Source organism: Tilletiopsis washingtonensis (assembly GCF_003144115.1).
Source record: "Tilletiopsis washingtonensis strain MCA 4186 unplaced genomic scaffold FA09scaffold_10, whole genome shotgun sequence".
Classification (NCBI taxonomy): domain Eukaryota; kingdom Fungi; phylum Basidiomycota; class Exobasidiomycetes; order Entylomatales; genus Tilletiopsis; species Tilletiopsis washingtonensis.
The window spans coordinates 4729-23870 of record NW_020312007.1 but is presented as its reverse complement, the minus strand read 5'-3'; the positions used below and the strand labels follow the sequence as shown (position 1 = coordinate 23870).

Here is a 19142-nt window from a genome sequence, read left to right as displayed (position 1 = left end):
GCTCTTGCCTTCGCTCCACATCCGCCGCACCCGCCACCACCGCAGCATGTCGGCCGCGCCGCCCGACCTCGCCGCCCTCTCGCGCGCGCAGCTGCACAGCCTGCTCAGCAGCCCCAACGACGACGCCTTTCTCGCCTGGGCCCGCTCGCTGCCCGCGCTGCAGCAGCTCGCCGCCGACGAGGCCGCGCTGCGCGCCGAGGCCGAGAGCAAGGCTGGTGCGTGCGGTGCTCCGCATAGCCTCCTGTGCCCTGCTGACCTGCTGTGTCTGCAGCGCAGAACCTGGCCCTCGCACCGCCGCTCGAGGCGCTGCGCGAGGAGACGACGGCGCTGTACGAGCGCGCCCGGCGACTGGAGGGCGAGTGGGCCGCCGGCGAGGCGGGCATGCGCGAGGCATACAAGGTGCGTCGCTGGCAGCACGACGCATGGCTGCGTCGCGGTGAGCACTCTCTCTGTCCTGGCTCACCCGCTCGCCCGCAGCGCTTCGCGCCCTCCTCGCTCCACGCCTCGCTGGCGCAGTCCGTGGCGCAGCTGCACGACGACTCGGAGCGCATGGCCTCGGCCTACGTCGAGGGCCTGCCGCTGGGCATTGCGAGCGTGAGCGCGGCCCCTGTGCCGTCACGCCTTCTGCTGAGCTCACACGCTGTCCATCCCAGGACGCCTCGCCCGGCGCCACGCCCGGCACCGGCACGCCGACGAACGGCGTCGCCACGCCGCCGCAGCTCGCCGCGGCCGACGACTTTGTGCGCCGCTACCGGGCGCTGCGCGGCACGTACCACCGCCGCAACATTCTTCTCGAGCGCCTGGCGCGCGGCAGCGTCACCTGGCGCGACGAGTGAGGACGCACATGTGTGAGCGGAGCGCAATGATACCCCCTGTCACCGTTGCCGAGGCCTGCTGTGCGGCACGCGTAGGTGCAGAGGCTGCGTGCCCTGCTGTGTTGCTCGTCACAGGATGCGTGCCCGCGACGCCTGCGAGAGGGGCGTGTCGGACCGCGGCGCCGACGAGGGCGCAGCGCGGCGAGCTCCTCGAGATGGCGTGCGCTGCGCGTGCTCGCTGCAGATATGCATGCTGCACCTGCTGGCTGCACATGCCACCTCGCGGCTGGCATCGCGATGTGTCCCGCAGCCGGCACGCATCGTGTCTCCCCTACCACCATCTCAAATCGTCACTCGAGTCTCTGGAGCCATGGCCTCCGCAGCGTCTGCTGCGCCGAACATCCTCAGTGAGAGGCCTCCACATGGGCCGCATGTCTGGAGCTGAGGCGCCCGTGGCAGTCATCGTCGCCGATGATCTGGGCTTCAGCGACCTGGGCTGCTACGGCTCCGAGATCCGCACGCCGCACCTCGACTCGCTCGCTGCGGCGCCGACGGGCGTGCGCCTCACAGACTTTCACACGGCCTCGGCCTGCTCGCCGACGCGCTCGATGCTGCTCACGGGCGTGGACCACCACCTCACGGGCCTGGGCCAGATGGCAGAAACTATCGGGCGCAAGGCAGAGTTCCAGGGTCAGCCCGGCTACGAGGTACGGCCAGGCGTAAGGTAGTCTATTGCGGCGCTGATCTTGCTGCGCAGGGCGTCCTGAATGGCCAAGTCGTGACGCTACCCGAGATTCTGCGCGACTCGCACACCAGCTTCATTGCCGGCAAGTGGCACCTCGGCCTCACTGAGGAGGCCAGTCCGCACGCGCGAGGCTTTGACAAGTCGTGGTGCGTCGGGCGCAGTCAAAGTTCACAGATGACCTCTGACGCTTCGACTGCAGGGTCCTGCTTCCGGGCGCGGGCAATCACTGTGGGTGTGGGCCGACGCAGAGTGTCAGAGAGCCACTGACGGCGGGGCAGACGCATGGCGGCCGCCTCAGGTCGATGGGCAGGACGTCGTCTTCCCTGCGACGTACCGCGAGGACCGGCGGCTGCTCGCCCAGGACGAGCTGCCGACGCCCTTCTACTCGTCCGCCGTGTTCACCGACCGCTGGCTGGACTTCCACGCCGAAGCGCGCGCAGAGAGCCCGCACAAGCCGTGGCTCGGCCTGCTCACCTTCACGGCGCCTCACTGGCCGCTGCAGGCGCCGCGCGAGGTGTGCGAGAGGTACCGGGGCGTCTATGCTGACGGGCCTGACGCGCTCCGTCAGCGGCGTCTGGCGGGGCTGGTGAAGGCCGGCCTCGTGACTGAGGATGCAGCATCGGCAGCCGCTCCGGCGCGTGAGCGCTACTGCGGCCGAGACACGTCCTGGGCTGCCATGTCGGCGCAGGAGCAGGCCGAGAGCCAGCGCGCCATGGAGGTGTACGCCGCGATGGTCGAGCTCATGGACGCCAACATTGGGCGCGTCCTGCAGCGGCTCCGCGAGACTGGCGAGCTGGACAACACGTTCATCCTCTTCATGAGCGGTGAGTGTGTGTGAGTGGCATGCACGAAGCAGAAGCTGACCCGCCGAGCGCAGACAATGGCGCAGAGGGCGCTCTTCTTGAGGCGCTGCCTCTGTGCGTGCGGACGAGAGACTGAAACTGAAGCCGTGCTGACCTCTTCGCAACTTTGGCGAAAACACGCAGAAGCGCATCCAGGCGACGCACAACAACGCGCTCGACAACATCGGACGCGAGGACTCCTTCGTTTGGTGAGTGCGGCGCTCTCGGCCCCTGCTGCTGGTGCTCACCGCCCGCAGGTATGGCCCGATGTGGGCGCAGAGCAGTACGGCGCCGTCGTCCATGTACAAGGTGGGTGAGGAGGCTCTGGCGATGGGCGATGTGCTGACTCTCACACAGGCATGGATCACCGAGGGCGGCATCCGTTGCCCAGCGATCGTCCATCTGCCGCCCAGGCTCCACGACGGCGCGTCGATGTACCGCGAGCACCGCTCCGACGCCTTGTGAGCAGAGCGCGGCGCCAGCGATGGACACGGCTGACAGGCGTCTCGCAGCACGACGGTGATGGACGTGCTGCCGACGACACTCGACCTCGCCGGCGTGCGCCATCCTGCGCCGCTGTGGCACGGCCGCGCCATCCATGCGCCACGCGGACGGACGTGGCTGCCGTGGCTGCGAGGCACTGCGGCTCAGCCGCACGACGACGCGGGCGACTTTCACGGCTGGGAGCTGTTTGGACAGCAGGCCGTACGGCAGGGCACATTCAAGGCGCTCTTCATCCCGCCGCCCGAGGGTCCGGGCCGCTGGCAGCTCTTCGACCTTGCGCACGACCCGGCCGAGGCGCACGACTTGGCGCCGGAACAGCCGCAGCGCCTGGCAAGCCTGCTGCAGGTGCGTGTGGCGACGGCAACGCGAGTACAGCTCGTACTGACGGGCAGTGGCGCAGGCGTGGGCCGCGTACGAGCTCGAGGTCGGCGTGGTAACCATCGACGCCGAGCGGTGGCAGGTCGGCTATGGCGCTCACTAGCCAAGAAACGTCGTGGCCCTTCAGGCACGCCCGCTCTTACAGCGGCGCAGTGCCGCGGCCGGCAGACGCACCGTCTGTCCGGGCTGATTGTGCACTCAATAGCGAGCGGCTGCGGCGATGCTTGGAGGGGTGTGGCGCCGGCAAGCGTGAAATGCGATGCTGTCGCGTGCGGAGGGTGCAGCTGTGCGCGTCCGTGGCGTGCTTGCAGGCGTGGGAACAGCGCGCCGTGCTAGTGCCGTCAGCCGCCCGAGGCAGCTCGCCTGGCGGCGCGGCGCGGTGGAGCAACAGCGAGCACGCCATCCCCAGACGCCCTGGCGCGCTTGCCGCTGACAGCACATGCGCCCTGCGCCGAGCCCAGCAGCCTGCACAGACAGACCGCAGCACCACGCCGGCAGCCAGCATCTGTAGCAGCAGAGCGCATGAAAGGGACCTGCGACGCAGCGCAGATGCGCTTCGGGCATGCCGTCGCGGGGTGTGCGCACCGGCCTCGGCGTGGCGGCCTTGCGCTGCAGCCGGACTCCGCTGCCCGCGCCCAAGCACACCTTCCCAGGCACAGCGAGCAGCACGCTTCCACTGCACCGGTGCCGCTTCTCTTGGCCGAGCCTGAGCACTCTTACTGCAGGTCCCAAGATGCAGAGCTGGCGTGCTGCAGCCTGCACGCATGGCACGATGGACGCTTGCCGGATCGCCGGGCCTGCCGGGCCGCGCTCTTAAGCCCCTCGCTCTCGTGGCCGCACCGCGCGGCCCTGCCTCTCACCACAATCTCACTCGCCATGGCCTCTCTCGGAACCACGGAGCAGCCTGCACCGGCGTCGCCCGCCTACTCGCTCGACGGCGAGAAGGCCGGCGCGAGCTCGGGCGCCGGCAGCGATGCCGAGGACACGCGCACCTTCCGCCAGCCCAACGGCGAGACGCTCACCTACACGGCCGCCGAGGAGCGCGCCCTGCTGCGCAAGGTCGACTGGCTGCTGCTGCCCATCCTCACGGCGCTGTGTGCGTAGGCATGCGGGCGGCGCTCGCCGGGGCCGGCACGCTGACCTCTGCGCGCGCAGACCTGCTCTCCTTCCTCGACCGCAGCAACATCGGCAACGCCAAGGTCGAGGGCATCGAGCGCGACATCCGCATCACCAACTACCCGCTCGTCGTGACGATGTTCTTCATTGTGCGTCGGCGTGGCATTCGGGCCGCACCCTGCCGCTGACAGCTTGCAGGGCTACGTGATCTTCGAGATTCCCGCCAACCTCGTGCTCAAGGTCGTCTCTGCCCGCTCTCCCGCAGTGCGTGCTGTGCCTGCGCTTGTCCTGCTCGCTGCTGACACCTGCTGCAGTGGTGGCTGGCATTCCTCACCATCGCGTGGGGCGCCATCAGCATCGCCATGGGCTTCTCGCAGAACCAGCCGCAGATCCTCGCCATCCGCTTCCTGCTCGGCATGTTCGAGGTGAGCTGCGCAGCGAGGCGTGCCTGCCTGGCTGCTGACTCTCAGCCACCGCCAGAGCGGCCTGTTCCCCGGCTGCGTGTACATCTTCTCGCGCTGGTACACGCGCCAGGAGCGCGTGGCGCGTGTGTCCTTGTGCGTCGATACGGCACAGCAGCTGCCGCGCGCCGGCTGACCGTATCCGCAGCTTCTTCTCCGCCGCCGCCGCCGCCGGCTCGCTTGGCGGCATCCTTGCGTACGCCATCACTCGCATGGACGGCATCGGCGGGCAGGAGGGCTGGCGGGTACGTGCTGTGGCCCAGGGCGGCCGGCGCGCATGGCTGACACGCCTCGCTGCAGTGGCTGTTCCAGCTCGAGGGCGCGCTGACCGTCGTGTTCGGCGTGATTGCCATCTGGGCGATCCCCGCGTGGCCGGCGTACACCAGGGGCCTCACCGAGCGCGAGAAGAGCATCGTCTTTGCGCGCCTGTCGATCGACAGCGACGCCACCGAGGACCAGAAGTTCGAGTGGTCGGCCGTGACGGATGCGCTCAAGGACGTGCACGTGTGGCTCTACGGTGCGTCGCCTCGGCCGCAGCTGAGGAGCGCCGCCTGACCTCCCGCCGCAGCGTTCCTCTTCCACGGCGCGGCCTTTTCGCTCTACACGCTCTCGATCTTCCTGCCGGCCATCATCCAGGGCCTGGGCTACCGCAGCTACCAAGTGCAGCTGCTCACCATTCCGCCGTACTTCTTCGCGTTCCTCTGCACGATGGCCTGCACCTGGTGAGGCGTGCCCGGACGTGCGCTCTGCTGCGCTTGCTGATCATCCGTGCAGGGCCTCGCGCCGCGTCGGCCTGCGTGCGCCGTTCATCATCGGCGCGCTGTCACTCACGATGTGCGTATGCGCCATGGCATCGCTGGCCGCTTGCTGACACGCCGCGCACAGCCTCGGCTACATCGTGCTCATCACCAGCCCGACGGTCGGCGGCAAGTACACGGCCGTGTTTCTCGCGGCCGCCGGCATCTACGCCGCCAACGCGCTGCTGCTGGCGTGGCCGAGCGAGAACATCATGGGCCAGACGAAGCGTGCCGTCGGCCTGGCGGCAATGATCACGATCGGCAACATCGGCTCCATCATCGGCACGAACGTGAGTCGCCCAGGGAGCGCAGAGCGTGGCGCACCGCACTGACACGTCCACCTCAGCTCTACCGCGTGCCGCTGGGCACCATTCCGAACCACGCCTACCGCTACTCGCAGGTGTTCACCATCGGCTGGCTGCTGTTTGCCATCGGCTGCGCGTCGACGCTGTGGGTGCTGCTCAGCCGTGCCAATCGGCGCCTCGACCGCGAGGAGGCGGCGCGGCGCGAGAGCGGCGAGGCCGACAAGGCCGGCGCCGAGGCGTGGCGCTTGGGCTGGCGCTACCAGTGCTGAGGCGGGTCGCAGACGTGGTGTGCCGTAGACTATCCGATGTACCGTAATGATCGCATGGGGTGGTGGTGAGGAAACAGCCTGCTGAGCGCTGCGTGCATCGCAGGGGGTGGAGGCGGGGCGCGAGCGTGCTTACGTCAGCCGCGCACGCGCCGCACGCGCGCCCTCGAGGCGAGCGGAGGTCGCGCGACGACGGCGGCTCCTTCGCTCCTGCCCACCATCCTCTCCGCCCACTCACCGCCCTCGGCCACTGCGGCAGCGCTGCCCAGCTGGCGTCCCTGCGAGCCGCGATGCAGCGCGCCGGCCCGTCGCGCGGCTTCTCGCTCTCGCACCAGAAGGTCGCGCTCGAGGTCGACTTTGGCGCCGCGGCCCTCGCCGGCTACACGGAGCTGACCATTGTGCCGACGGACCGGGCGCTGCGTGTCGTGCACCTCAACTGCCGCCAGGCCTGTGCGTGTGCTGTCGCTGGGCCCTGCTGTGCTCCTCTCGCTCATGTCGCGTCTGTTCTGCAGCGATCCAGCGCATCTACGTCGGCGGCACGCCGGCCGAGTACTCCTTCGTCGACCACCTCTCGGGCGTCTCGATCTCCGACCCGGCAGATGTGCATCTCTACCCGGAGCTGAAGCGCAAGCTGTATGCCGCGGCGTCGGACGGCGCCGGCGGCGAGCTCTCGGTGCTGCTGCCCAGCGATGTCTCGCTCGAGGCTGCTGCGCCGGATGCCGCGGCCCTGGATGCGCCCACGCCCGGCGGCTCCGCGGCGCACGTCGAGTTCGCGCCGCTGGTCGTGCGCATCGAGTACGTACTGCGCAACCCGGCTGAGGCCATTCAGTTTGTGCTGCCGTCGCAGGAGCACCCGTATCGCGTGCCGCACGCGTACACGGCGCCCTCGTGCCCAGACTGGGCGCGCTGCTGGGTGCCGTGCGTCGACAGCCTGTGGGAGCGCTGCACTTGGGAGCTGGAGTTTGTCGTGCCGCGGAGGTTCGGCGGCGCGGTGGAAGAGGACAGCTCAGAGGTGCTGGTCGCGTGCACTGGAGATCTTGTCGAGCAGGTGAGTGCAGCAGAGGGGTCTTGATCGGCCTGGCGATGGGCTGTGCGAGGCAGCGACTGACGCCAGTCGGGCAGGTCGCACATCCGTTCAACTCGTCCAAGACCATCTTCTACTACTCGCAGTCGGTGCCGACGACGATCCAGCACATGGCGTTCGCCATCGGGCCGTTTGAAATGCACGACATGCTCGCGGCGAGCGACAGCCGCGGCAGCGGCGTGGCCGGGCTCGGCGCCAAGACGTCTGCCACGGCAGCACACGCCGCACAGGACGGCGACGCTGGACAGCTGCAGCTGCTGGCGTTCTGCCTGCCCGGCCGGATGGACGAGCTGCGCGCGTCCGTGGCGACTGTGCGTCTGGCCGTCGACTACTACTCGCGCGACTTTGGCTCCTACCCGTTCAGCTCGCTCAAGCTTGTCTTTGTCGACGAGCCGCCGGCAGACTGCCACGCGGCGTCCACGCTGTCGCTGCTGTCGTCCGACCTGCTGCACGCCGCCAACGTCATCGAGCAGGCCCTCGAGACGCGCCTCGTGCTGCACCAGACAGTCGCGTTTCAGTGGTTCGGCATCAACATCATCCAGCGCGCCTGGTCCGACACGTGGCTGGTCAACGGGCTGAGCCAGCACATGGCGGCACTCTTCCTGCGCAAGCTCATGGGGCAGAACGAGTACCGCTTCCGCCTGAAGAAGGACGTGGACCGCCTGTGTGCGTGGGACGTGGGCATGCCGCCGATGTACCAGCACGGCGTCGGCGAGCCACCCGACGAGGCGCTGCTGCCGTTCATCAACCTCAAGGCTCCGCTCGTGCTCTACATCCTCGACCGGCGGCTGTGCAAGGCGGGCGCGTCGCTCGGCCTGGGCCGCGTCGTGCCGCGCGTGCTGCTGCAGGCGCTGACCGGCGAGATGGCCAACAACGCGCTCAGCACGCACAACTTTCTGCGCACCTGCCGCAAGGTCAGCAACGTCGACCTGCGCACGTTCACCGAGCAGTGGATCTACGGCAGCGGCTGTCCGCGCTTCTTCGTCGACGCCGAGTTCAACCGCAAGAAGCTCATCATCGAGTTTCACATCCGGCAGGAGTCGCCGGCCGCGATCTTTGCCGCGAACCACCCCGAGGAGGCGGCGCACTCGAACCCCGTGGCCGTGTTCGAGGGGCAGATGACGGCGCGCATCCACGAGGCCGACGGCACGCCGTACGAGCACGTCTTTGACATCAACTCGGTGTCCAAGAAGATCGAAGTGCCCTTCAACACCAAGTACAAGCGCGTGCGCCGCAACACGAAGCGCTTCCAGGCGCGGCAGGCGGCGGCCGCCGCGGCCGCCGAGGGCGACCAAGACGCCGCAGAGGCGATGACGATGCTGGACCTCGGCTTCTGTGAGTGCTGTGATGATCGGCCTGCCAACCGCTACTGATTTTGTGTCAGCGTGCTCGATGTGGGAGGACGAGGCACAGCGCGACAAGTGGCGCGTCGCCGACTGGACCGAGGAGGACGAGAAGATCATGTCGCAGGCGCCGCACGAGTGGATCCGCATGGACGCCGACTTTGAGTGGCTCTCGGCCGTGTACTTCCAGCAGCCCGACTTCATGTGGGTCTCTCAGCTTGAGCGCGACCGCGACGTCGTGGCGCAGGTTGCGGCGATCCAGGCGCTCGCGCAGCTGCCGAACCCCATCTCGAGCTCGATGCTCACGCGCACGGTGCTCGTGCCCAAGTACTTCTTCCGCGTGCGCATCGAGGCGGCCAACGCGCTCGTGTCGTGCGCCGTGCCGGAGCACCAATACCTCGGCCTCTTCCATCTGCTCATGCTCTTCCGCGCGCGCCACTGCCACGAGCCGCCTGCAGCGGTCACTGAGCGCCTGACCAGCCTGCTCGACGTGCCGTGCATCCCGCGCGCCAACGACTTCAGCGACCTCGCCGACTATTTCGTGCAGCGCGCCCTCGTCGCAGCCATCAGCCGCGTGCGCAATCCGCGCGGCCGCACGCTGCCGTCCGTCAAGCGCTTCCTCATCAACGTGCTGCGCTACAACGACAACTCGACGAACAAGTTCGTCGACGACTTCTACGTCGCCGGCGCCATCGAGGCGCTCGCGAGTGCATTTGTGCCAGTCGAGTCGCACGTGCACGGCGGCTACGTGCCGGCCTCGGAGGACCCAGACGCCGCCGACGACGACGACCTGCTCTTCCAGGCGCGCTACGAGGTAGAGCGCTTCCGCGAGCTCGACAAGCTCGTGCCGTCGTACCACAACGTCATCACCATGGCGGCGCTCGACTTCAACACGTCGCTCACGCTGGCCAACCTACAGCCGGTCGACCTGCCACTGTACCTGTCGTACACGCGGCAGGGCAGCTTCGCGCCCGTCCGGTCGACGGCCTTCAACTGCCTGCTGCTGCTGCGCGGCCTGCAGCACAAGGTCATTACGCGCTATCTGTTCGCCGTGCTGCGCACCGACGAGAGCCGCCTCGTCAAGCGCGGGCTCGCGCGTGCCATCTGCGAGGCGCTGGCTGTCGCCGTCTCGGCAGGAGACTTTGCCACGGCGAGCCTGCTTGAAGAGGGCGGTATGGACGACCTCGACGGCGAGCAGGGCGACGGCGCAGTGGACTCGAAGCTCAAGCCGCTGCGCCGCGACTTGGGCCGCTCGGCCGGCGTGCGCGAAGGCTTCCTCTCTGCGCTGCTGGCGCCAGACGCGGACATGTCTGCGCGCTGGGCACTGCTCAAGTTTGCCGACATTCTCTTCAAGCCGAGCGTCGAGCACGAGGTGCCGTTCCAGCAGCAGAAGCTGTCGATCCGCGTGCGCATGCCGAGTCTCAGCGGCGCGCTGGCGGGCGAAGGCGCAGTGTCGACGCCCACGACCACGCGCATCAAGCTCAAGAATCTCGATGCCGCGGCCAGCGAGGCGCCCAGTACGGCCGAGATTGCGCCCGCAGACGACGTCGCCGTGCAGGCGAGCGGCCCGCGCGTGTCCTTCTCCACGGCAGCACAGGCCAAGCCGGCGCCCGCACCGAAGGCCAAGGCGCCGCGTCCGCGCAAGGCCAAGCCGCTCGACGTGGCGCAGACGTCTGGCATGTCGCCGTCCGACCTGACGGTGTGCCGCAGTCTGCTCAAGGACCTCTTCGACGACCGGCGCATGGGCAAGCACTCGATGCTCTTCCGCCACCCAGTCGACCCGGTGCGCGACCACGCGCCAAACTACTTCAACGTCATCGAGACGCCGATCGACCTGTCGTCGATCAAGAGCAAGCTCAACGAGGGCCTGTACAAGGACCGCTTCGAGTTCAAGAGCGACATCGAGCTGATGACGCAAAACGCCAAGACGTATACGCCCGCCACGACAGCACGCGTGCACCGCGATGCGCTGGCGCTCGAGGATGCCTTTACCAAGCGCTGGGCCGGCATCAGCAAGACGATTGCGCAGACGGAGGCCAAGGCGCGTGCGGGCGCAGCGGCGGCCTCTGCTGCTGCGAGCGCCGCCGCATCGGCCGACGAGGCTCAGGCGGCCGAGGAGCCAGCTCCGCCGGCGGTCCAGGCTGCGAATGCTGCGCCGCACGAGCCGACTGCAGTCCAGGCAGAGCCAGACGCTGGGGCGCCCGCCGCGGCCGAGCCGCCAGCCGCGCCGAAGATTAAGATCGGACTGAAGCTGAAGCTCAAGCCCAAGCCTCGCGACGACCCACCTCCTGCTGCTTCGCCGCCGCCGCGCCGCGAGGTCACTCCGCCGCCGCGCGCAGCCTCGTCTGAGCCGTCGTCGCCCGAGGAGGCCCTGGCTGCCAGCGTTCCACGCGCCGCGTCGCCCGAGAAGCTCGAGGCCAAGCCGAAGAAGGCCGACAAGAAGCGTGTGGTGCTGGCGAAGCCCGTCAAGGCGGCCGCTGCGGCGTCGCCGGCGCCCGTCGACCCCTCGGCCGGTCCGTCGTTCAGCAGGCCAGCGCGCAGCCGCAAGGAGTGCGAGGCCGACCCCGTCGCCGCCGGCCGCGGCGAGCCGATCCACTTCAAGCAGAGCAAGGCGCTGCTGGCGAACCTCAAGAAGAAGCCCGAGTCGGAATTCTTCCGCTTCCCCGTCGACGCGGCCATGCTGCCGGCGTACTACGAGGAGATTGCCAATCCGATGGACCTGCAGACGATGGAGAAGAAGGTGAGGCGCCCGAAGCGTGTCTTCTGTGCCTCGCTGACGCGCAGCAGCTCGTGGCGCACGAGTACACGGACATGGCGCACTTCGCCGAGGACTTTCTGCTCATTGTGCGCAACGCGCATCAGTTCAACCCACCGGGCACGGCGCCGGCGGTGCAGGCCGACGCGCTCGAGCGCATCTGGCGCAAGGAGTTTGGCGCGGCCATGGTGCGCCGCCTCGACGACCAGGAGAAGTCGAAGCTGTCGGGCATGCTCACGCGGCTGGGCAAGGTGCACGAGGCGCAGCTGGTGAGTGCGGACGGCCTGCGCGGCTGGGTCTGTCTCACTCGGTGGCGCGCAGTTCGCCAAGCCCGTCGACACGACGATGCTGCCCAACTACTTTTCCATGTGGGTGCGGTGCCGGTCGCGGCGCGAGGCGAAGCTCACTCGTCCGTGTCCAGCATTCGCAAAGAGGACGCACGCGACCTCTCGCTCATTGCCACGAAGCTCAAGGAGCTGAATGCCTACGACAACCCCGACGCGCTGGCCGACGACGTGCGCCTGATGCTGCAGAGTGAGTGGGCCTGTGCATCGCCGCACGTCGCGCTGCTCACGCCGCGCCAGACTGCTACCGCTTCAACGACGGCAACGACGACGTGCTGGCGTGGGCGCGCGCGTTTGAGCAGGCGTTCGAGCGCGAGTACGCCGTCGTGCGCGAGGCCCTCATGGGCGGCGCGCCGGCGCAGGGCACGAAGCGCAAGGCGGGCGCGGCGGCGGGCACGGGTGCGAGCAAGAAGAGCCGCGCGTGAGGCAATCAACGAGTCACCGTATGTGCAAAGACGGGCGATTCCAGGGCCGGCGCAGGGTAGACTGGCGGCCACGGCAGAGCCCACACTGCGCGGCTACACGCCGGCGTCCTTGAGCGCGGCGGCGTAGTCGACCGTGTCGCCGGCGTGCGTGGCGACCTTGTGCCAGCGCACCTTGCCCGCCGCATCCACGACGAAGCCGCCCGAGTTCTGCCAGCGCCAGCTGCCGGCGCCCGTGCGGCGGTTCTTGATGCCCTGCGACGCCAGCGCGCGCAGCTCGCCGACCATGGCCCACGAGAAGAGGCCGGTGAGCGGCAGCGCGCCGAGGCCCCACGCCGCGTACAGCTCGCGCGTCGAGTCGGCGAGCAGCGTGACGCGCGACTGCGGGAAGTCGTCGCCGCTGCGGAGGATGGGTGGGCTGCCTGCCACGGCAATGCAGCGGCTCGCACGCACCCGACGCTCTTGAACCACTCCTGCGCCACGTCCTGCTCCGAGTGCGTGATGATGACGATGTCGACGTCGTCGCGCGCCTGAGCGACGTCGCGCAGCGAGCGCACCTCGGCCTCGGCAAAGGGGCAGCTGTGCGGAGTGTGAGCGCAGCGCAGCGCAATCCGGGCACCTGCGACTCACCCGCAGTGGCGCACGAAGGCGACGCACGTCGGACGCGAGAAGCGCACGCCCGGCAGGCTCGGTGCCGGCGCGCCGTGGGCGGGCAGCGAGGCGACGCTGGGCCCGCCGCGCGGCAGGAGCGACTGGATATCGTAGGGCAGGTAGGACGTCATGCTGGCCGTGGTGGTGGTGCAGGAGTAGCGAAGGATCGCCGATGAGGTGAGGACGCCATCCGCCGTCGTAGTGCTCGATGTGGAGGGGCCAACGTGCGCGCGCCGCACGTGACGCCGGCGCGGCACTCGGGCGACGCTGGCTGCTTCCCGGCCGGCCTCGCTCCCCGCATCCTCGCTCTCTCTCCACCACCACACTCACACCGCCCTCTCCACGCCCGCGTGCAGCTCCAGCACGCTTGCGGCCTGCGCCATGTCGCCGTCCGCGTCGCCCGGGCCGGCGGCGCCCGCCAGCGCCGCGTCGCGCTCGCCGTCGCGCTCGCCGTCGCCCGGCCTCACGACGCTCTACCCGCCGCCGCCGGCGTCGGCGGCGCGCTGGACGCCCGCCAACATGGCGCGCCTCGCCGTGCTGCAGGCCTGGCACGCCGCGCGCCCGCAGCTCGACGGCTGGGCCGCACTGGCGCCGCACGAGCGCATCGCGGCGCAGAACGACGTGCTGCGCGCCGCCGCCGCCGAGGAGGGCGCCGCACCGGCAGCGAACGGCACATCGACTCCCGATGACGAGCGCCTGTCCAGCGCGGTGCTAGGAGACGAGGCGCCCGAGGTCGCCTGGGACGTGCTGGCAGAGATGGACGCGCCGCGCCTCGACTGGATCGAACAAGACGGCGCCTACTGGACATGGGGCGAGCGCTGGGAGGTGAGCGCGGGCCATGCAGACGACGTGGCATCACGACTGAAGCGCTCCTCGGCAGATCACGCCGCCGGCGCCGACGCTCGAGGGCTCGGGCGTGCCGTGCCTCTACGACGCCACCGAGCCCGACCGGCGCGTCTCGCTGCAGGCGCTGCTGCGCACCTTTCTCATGGCGCATCTCGCGCTCGTCGACGCCCTCACGCACCCGCCGCGCGAGTACACGGCGTGGCAGGCCGACGAACAGGCGCCGGGCGGGCAGGTCGCCGTGCTGCGCAGCACGGCGATGGACCAGTGGGAGCATGCGCGCAGCGCCATCATCAACATGCAGCACCTCGTCAACGAGCTGCGCCCGCGGCAGGTGCGTCGCCCCGCTCTGGTGCTGATTGCCGCGCTGAACCCTACTGCAGGCGCGCGAGGCGCTCAAGCAGACGATGCGCGACCAGCTCGACCGCCGGCGCGCCGAGACGGCGCTGCTGCGCTCGTGAGTGGCAGCAGGAGTGTGCCGTGTGCCATGCTGACGCACGGACAGGCGATGTGCCGAGGTGCGCCAGGAGATCGCGGACGTGCGGACTGCGCTCGGGACAGTAAGAGTACCGGGACAGGACGCCGCCATGGCAGACGGCTCAATGAGACCAGTGTGACGCAAGCTGCCATTACAAATACAGTGTGCGGTGCCGCTGTCCGGCGCCGCTACGCGTTCTGCCCGCCGTATCCGTCGCCGTCGCCGTCGCCGGCGCCAAAGTGCCGCCCAAACTCGCCAAAGTCAAAGTCGAAGTCGCCGAGCCCGCCGAGGTTCTGCCCCATGTCCATGCTCACGTCCTCGCCCGTCTGCGGGCCGCCGCCGAATGCGCTCAGATCGCCGATGGACGAGAGGTCGAACTGCGACCAGTCCGGCTGCGCGGCCGCGGGCGGCGCGTCGCCCGGCGCGGAGCTCGCGAGGCCGGGCGCTGCGGCGATGCCGGTGAGCGACGCAAGCAGGCTGGCCGGGTCCTGCAGGTTCCACGACGCTGCGCCGGCCGGCGCAGGCGGCGCGGCAGGGGCGTCGCTGCTCGCTGGCGCGCTGGGCGTGGCAGCGGGGCTGTAGGTCAGATCGATGGCTGCCGCGGGCTCTGCGGGCGCAGAGGGGCCTGCTCCGGCTGCCGCGAGCGGCTTGTCGTCGTCGTCGTCCGAGTCGAGTGCGACGACGTCAGTGCCGGCCGCCGGCGCCTCTGCTGTCTCCTCCGGCAGCGGCGGCGTGTCGAGCTGCATCTCGTCTGCGCGGCGTGCCTCTTCGGCCTCGCGCTCGGCCTGCTCGCGCGCCAGACGTGCCGCCTCGGCCGCCTCCGCCTCGCGCTTGACGCGGGCCTCCTCCTCGAGGCGCTGCAGCTCCGCCTGTGCGGCCTGTGCGGCTGCGAGCGCCTCGGCCTGCTCGCGCACCTGGGCGCGCGCGAGCTCTGCCAGCAGCAGCGGCTGCGCCTCGTCCTGTGCGTGGTGTGAGCCGCCGCCGCCGAGCGTGCGCCTCACCGCCCAACTCACGATCCAGAGGCGCAGGCCGTCGAGGGCGGCGACGTAGATGCCCGCCTGCTGCGCCAGAGCATGCAGCGGCGGCGGCGGCACGGCGCCGGGAGCGGCGCGCTGGCGGGCCAGCAGGCCGTGGGCGACGTGGGCGACGACGCGCTGCAGCGCCGAGTGAGCGGTGCCGGCGAGCGCCGGCGGCGGCGTGCGCGCGGCAGCGGCAGGCACGGGCGCAGCAGGCGCAGGCTCGTGCGGCGACGCGGCAGCCGGCTCGGCGACGGGCATGCTGCGGCTGCAGCGGTGGTGGTCGGGGAGTGAGAAGCGCGAGCGGGGCGCCGGCGGCTGTGGAGTACTGGTAGCGCATCGCAGCGGAGAGGTCCTGCTTATGTCAGCCAGATTTCGCTGCTTCCCTCTGAGCACCGCTCCGGCTGCCTGTCACGCTCTCCACCACATCCTCCACCGCCCTCCGCCATGTTCAGCGTGCCGCGCTTCGACGCCGGCGCCTCGGCCGCCTCGGCGCAGGGCCACGCCGCTGCGCCTGGCGCCTCTGCGCCCGACGCCGCCCTCTCGGCGCTCAATGCGCGCATCGCCGCCAAGCGCGCCGCCGCTCCGCCGCGAGCCGGCGCTGCTGCTGGGCCCAGTGTCGCCGCTGCACCCGCGCCGGTGCTGGGTACGGGCCTTGCCATCCACCCGTCGCGTCTCGCGGCCGCGCCGCTGCTGCGTGCGTCGGCAAACAAGGCGCGCACGGCAGCCGGCGTCGCGGCGCCGCGCACAAAGGCAAAGGAGCGCTACCTGCGCGGCAAGAAGGAGCGCCGCAAGCTCAAGAGCAAGGCCGTCGCCGCACCGGCGCCGGGCGAGGGCAAGCTGGCGCGGCAGCCGAGCATCGCCGCGCCGCAGGCGCCGGCCGCGCCGCGTGAGGCGGCCGCCGACGAGGAGGTCGACGGCGCGGGCGAGGCGTTTGAGCTCGAGCGCCAGCGGCTGCTGCGGCGCGAGCAGAAGCGGCGCATGCGCGAGGAGCGCTCGGCCAAGCGGGCACGGGAAGAGCAGGCAGCGCCGGCAGAGGCTGCACAGACGAGCAGCGCCGCACGGCCTGCCAAGAAGGCACGGCGAGCAGCCAGCGACGCAGCGCAGGCGCCGCAGCCCGCAGCGAATGAGCCGCCAATCGCTGCACCAGCACAGCCAGTAGCTGCAGTGTCAGCCAGCGCCTCGTCCTCTGCATCTTCCTCTGCTTCGTCGTCCGCCTCTTCCTCACGGGCCTCGACTCCGGCTCACGACGATGAGGACGCGAGCGCCACGCCGAAGGATGCGGCCGAGCCGCCTCAGGCGCTCATGCGCTTTCCCGAGCCGCACGCCACCTTTGTGCCCGACCAGGAGCGGCTGGCCGCACAGGGCCTGCCGCAAGGCCTGCGCGATGCGACCATCGTCGATCCGGCGCACCGCGGCACGCTCGATGCGGACGACGCGGACGGCGAGGCGCACGGGTTCCCGGTCGGGCCGGAGATGAAGCGTAGACTTGCGGAGCTCGGCGTCAAGGACTGGTTCGCTGGTGAGTAGCAGCCACGCGACACGAGTACGCTAGCTGACACTGGCTTGACTTGCAGTCCAGACCGCTGTGCTCCCACTGCTGCTCGCCGACGACGCCGTTTCCACCTCGCTGTACCCATCGCACCCGGCACGCGACCTGTGCGTGTCTGCCCCGACGGGCTCGGGCAAGACGCTGGCGTATGCGGTGCCGCTCGTCGTGCGGCTGCGCGCACGTATCATTCCGGCGGTACGCGCGCTCGTGGTGCTGCCCACGCGCGATCTCGTCACGCAGGTGCTCGCCACGTTCGACCGGCTGTGCCGCGGCACGCCGCTGCGCACCGCTGCGCTCGGACTTGGCAGCTTCGCCAGCGAGGCAAAGGCGCTGGGCGAGAGCGTCGACATTGTCGTGGCCACGCCTGGCCGTCTGGTCGACCACCTCAACGCCACGTCCGGCTTCACCCTGCAGCACCTGCGCTGGCTGGTGATCGACGAGGCAGACCGGCTGCTGGCCCAGAGCTTTCAGAGCTGGCTGCCACGGCTGCTCGGCGCGCTGGAGCCGGCGCAGAAGGACTGTGACTCCGCTGTGCTGGCTCCGGCGTGGCTGCGCCAAGAAGCGGCGGGCCGCGGCATGCCAGTGGGACAGCGGGTGCCTCGCGAAAGCGTGAGTGGAGCGAGCACGGCGTCAGACATGCATGCTGACTCCCGGCGCAGCACGTCCAGAAGCTGCTCTTCTCCGCGACGCTCACGCGCGATCCAGCCAAGATTGCTGCGCTGGAGCTGCGCCAGGCGCGCTTCATCTCCGTGCGCAGCGCAGCGGACGGCAGCCGCACGCACACGATCGATGCCGCCGACGATTTTGCGCTGCCGGCCACGCTGCGCGAGCACATGGCCGTCGTGGCGCCGGCGGACAAGCCGCTCGTGCTGCTCTCGCTGCTGTACACGCGCGAGGCGCCGCTGCGCCGCGTGCTCGTCTTTACCAAGAGCGTCGAGAGCTCGGGCCGGCTGCTGAAGCTGCTGCAGTTCTTTGCCGCGCAGTGGGCAGGGCCGGCGGTCAGCGCCGAGGAGTACTCGAGCGACCTGACGCCGCACCTGCGCGCGCGCGTGCTGGCGCGGTTTAAGCGCGGCGAGATCGACGTGTGAGTGGAGCACGAGCGTGTGCACTGGCAGAGGTGCTGACCCCTGCGCAGCCTCATTGCATCGGACCTGATCTCGCGCGGCATGGACCTGCCGCACGTCGACCACGTGCTATCCTACGACGCGCCCGTCGACATGGCCAAGTACGTCCACCGCGTCGGACGCACGGCGCGTGCGGGCCGCGAGGGCGACGCCTGGACGCTCGTCGAGAAGCAGGAGGCGCGCTACTTTCGCGCAATGCTCGAGCGGAGCGCGCGCAAGGCCAAGGTCAAGAAGCTGCCGGCGCTGGAGGATGACCAGCGACAGCGGCTGGAGGCGCCATACGAGGTGCGTGCCGTGATGAGGCGCGCACTTGCCATGCTGACGCCTGCCGCAGGCTGCGCTGGCGCAACTCGGCGAGTACTTTACACGGCACTGAGCGCGGCAGCCCGCGACAGCTCTGCAATGGATGCCCGCACACGCACGCGCCTGTGCAGTCCTGCATTACATCTCGCCGCACTCGGTGATGCGCACGGCCATGCGTGGCCGGTTGTTCTGCCCCGTCGGCACGTTTTCGATCTTGCGCAGCGTGAGCAGGCCCTCGACGACCTTGCCGAAGACGACGTGCTTGCCGTCGAGGAAGTCGCACGGCTGGCAGGTGATGAAGAACTGGCAGGGTGTGAGGCCGGGTGCGAGGTGTGGACTGCGCACACTGGCGGCGGCGTGGACTCACCTGGCAGCCGTTTGTATTTGGCCCGGAATTGGCCTGCACTGGAGTCAGCAGCGCACCTCATGAGCACCGCGCACCACGCACCATGCTCAGCAGGCCCGGCTGATCGTGCTTGTGCACAAACGCCTCGTCGTCGAACTTGTCGCCGTAGATGGAGAAGCTGCCGCTGCCGTCGGCGTTGAGGAAGTCGCCGCCCTGCACCATGAAGTCGCGGATGACTCTGTGGAAGATGCTTGACTTGTACCCCTGCGGCTGCAGGTTCACGCTGCGCTGCGCATGAGCCGCCAGAGCATGGAGTGTGACCTGCGTCGGGCCAGCACTCACCGATGCTCGCCGGTGCAGAGCTGCCGGAAGTTCTCCGCCGTCCTGGCCGACAGTCAGCATTGCGGTCGTGTGTCGCCCTGACATGGGTGCCTGCCGCAGCGCAGCCAGGGCAGCACAGAGCGACACAGCAGGCACTCGCAGCGCACGTACCCGCTGCGGTTGCCGGCAACGGAGCAGATCCCAGCGCTACCCAGCCCACCGCTGCGCTCCTGCTACGCCTCTGCCAGCGCTGCCCATCCCACCGCTGCGGCCCTGCTGCGCCGCTGCCAGCGCTGCCCATCTCACCGCTGCGGCCCTGCTGCGCCTCTGC

The 19142-nt window shown here is 69.8% G+C and overlaps 9 protein-coding genes across 9 annotated transcripts in view; 6 read left to right on the top strand and 3 right to left on the bottom strand.

Moving 5' to 3' along the window:
* Nucleotides 1-46: 46 nt before the first annotated feature.
* On the top strand, nt 47-836 carry FA09DRAFT_338495 (hypothetical protein; the record flags this gene model as incomplete). The annotated part of the gene is made up of 4 exons (XM_025744111.1): nt 47-215; nt 272-399; nt 478-594; nt 654-836. 4 exons carry the CDS (start codon nt 47-49, stop codon nt 834-836), a joined length of 597 nt encoding a protein of 198 aa, XP_025598339.1.
* A 349-nt stretch (nt 837-1185) lies between these two features.
* Nucleotides 1186-3387, top strand: FA09DRAFT_334177 (alkaline phosphatase-like protein; the record flags this gene model as incomplete). Its single annotated transcript, XM_025743719.1, has 11 exons — nt 1186-1222; nt 1275-1522; nt 1573-1706; nt 1760-1788; nt 1839-2384; nt 2438-2481; nt 2547-2611; nt 2660-2711; nt 2760-2863; nt 2915-3251; nt 3307-3387. The coding sequence occupies 11 exons, from the start codon at nt 1186-1188 to the stop codon at nt 3385-3387; spliced, it is 1677 nt and encodes a 558-aa protein (XP_025598338.1).
* Nucleotides 3388-4160: 773 nt separating this feature from the next.
* FA09DRAFT_338493 (MFS general substrate transporter) lies at nt 4161-6232 on the top strand (the record flags this gene model as incomplete). The annotated part of the gene is made up of 11 exons (XM_025744110.1): nt 4161-4380; nt 4440-4549; nt 4599-4664; nt 4715-4825; nt 4881-4957; nt 5010-5106; nt 5162-5378; nt 5430-5583; nt 5636-5695; nt 5747-5948; nt 6005-6232. The coding sequence occupies 11 exons, from the start codon at nt 4161-4163 to the stop codon at nt 6230-6232; spliced, it is 1542 nt and encodes a 513-aa protein (XP_025598337.1).
* Nucleotides 6233-6444: 212 nt separating this feature from the next.
* Nucleotides 6445-12514, top strand: FA09DRAFT_360354 (hypothetical protein). The gene is made up of 8 exons (XM_025745223.1): nt 6445-6679; nt 6742-7277; nt 7352-8648; nt 8698-11396; nt 11444-11680; nt 11733-11779; nt 11833-11945; nt 11996-12514. The coding sequence occupies exons 1-8, from the start codon at nt 6520-6522 to the stop codon at nt 12178-12180; spliced, it is 5274 nt and encodes a 1757-aa protein (XP_025598336.1). The 5' UTR covers nt 6445-6519; the 3' UTR covers nt 12181-12514.
* Nucleotides 12075-12978, bottom strand: FA09DRAFT_329695 (hypothetical protein). The gene is made up of 3 exons (XM_025742283.1): nt 12808-12978; nt 12631-12756; nt 12075-12577 (listed from the first exon to the last, which is right to left on the bottom strand). The coding sequence occupies exons 1-3, from the start codon at nt 12957-12959 to the stop codon at nt 12274-12276; spliced, it is 582 nt and encodes a 193-aa protein (XP_025598335.1). The 5' UTR covers nt 12960-12978; the 3' UTR covers nt 12075-12273.
* An 84-nt stretch (nt 12979-13062) lies between these two features.
* On the top strand, nt 13063-14288 carry FA09DRAFT_318243 (hypothetical protein; the record flags this gene model as incomplete). Its single annotated transcript, XM_025740899.1, has 4 exons — nt 13063-13653; nt 13709-14005; nt 14055-14128; nt 14177-14288. The coding sequence occupies exons 1-4, from the start codon at nt 13210-13212 to the stop codon at nt 14286-14288; spliced, it is 927 nt and encodes a 308-aa protein (XP_025598334.1). The 5' UTR covers nt 13063-13209.
* Nucleotides 14289-14337: 49 nt separating this feature from the next.
* Nucleotides 14338-15426, bottom strand: FA09DRAFT_338489 (hypothetical protein; the record flags this gene model as incomplete). The annotated part of the gene is made up of 2 exons (XM_025744109.1): nt 14338-15108; nt 15163-15426. The coding sequence occupies 2 exons, from the start codon at nt 15424-15426 to the stop codon at nt 14338-14340; spliced, it is 1035 nt and encodes a 344-aa protein (XP_025598333.1).
* A 186-nt stretch (nt 15427-15612) lies between these two features.
* FA09DRAFT_297376 (DEAD-domain-containing protein) lies at nt 15613-18096 on the top strand (the record flags this gene model as incomplete). The annotated part of the gene is made up of 5 exons (XM_025740204.1): nt 15613-15975; nt 16204-16687; nt 16743-17299; nt 17377-17801; nt 17853-18096. Coding segments are annotated over 5 exons (2073 nt in total), but the record flags the coding sequence as incomplete, so codon positions are not given.
* Nucleotides 18097-18208: 112 nt separating this feature from the next.
* The window catches only part of FA09DRAFT_360350 (peptidyl-prolyl cis-trans isomerase H), a 1489-nt gene continuing 555 nt past the window's right edge, over nt 18209-19142 (bottom strand). Inside the window, exons 2-5 of the mRNA XM_025745222.1 lie at nt 18833-18874; nt 18593-18773; nt 18512-18544; nt 18209-18447 (exon numbers count right to left, since the gene is read on the bottom strand). Coding sequence (XP_025598331.1) covers nt 18283-18447; nt 18512-18544; nt 18593-18773; nt 18833-18874 — 421 coding nt within the window. The 3' untranslated portion in view covers nt 18209-18282. The remainder of the gene's footprint in view (nt 18448-18511; nt 18545-18592; nt 18774-18832; nt 18875-19142) is intronic.

Bases quoted from the DNA above. Each gene is read 5' to 3' on its own strand.
- FA09DRAFT_329695 (XM_025742283.1), bottom strand. From the start codon at position 12,959: ATGACGTCCTACCTGCCCTACGATATCCAGTCGCTCCTGCCGCGCGGC. The intron at 12,757-12,807 runs GTGAGTCGCAGG...CACTCCGCACAG, and splicing joins GCCTTCGTGCGCCACTGCGG to CTGCCCCTTTGCCGAGGCCG. The intron at 12,578-12,630 runs GTGCGTGCGAGC...CATCCTCCGCAG, and splicing joins GAGTGGTTCAAGAGCGTCGG to CGGCGACGACTTCCCGCAGT.
- FA09DRAFT_360354 (XM_025745223.1), top strand. From the start codon at position 6,520: ATGCAGCGCGCCGGCCCGTCGCGCGGCTTCTCGCTCTCGCACCAGAAG. The intron at 8,649-8,697 runs GTGAGTGCTGTG...ATTTTGTGTCAG, and splicing joins GATGCTGGACCTCGGCTTCT to CGTGCTCGATGTGGGAGGAC. The intron at 11,946-11,995 runs GTGAGTGGGCCT...ACGCCGCGCCAG, and splicing joins CGTGCGCCTGATGCTGCAGA to ACTGCTACCGCTTCAACGAC.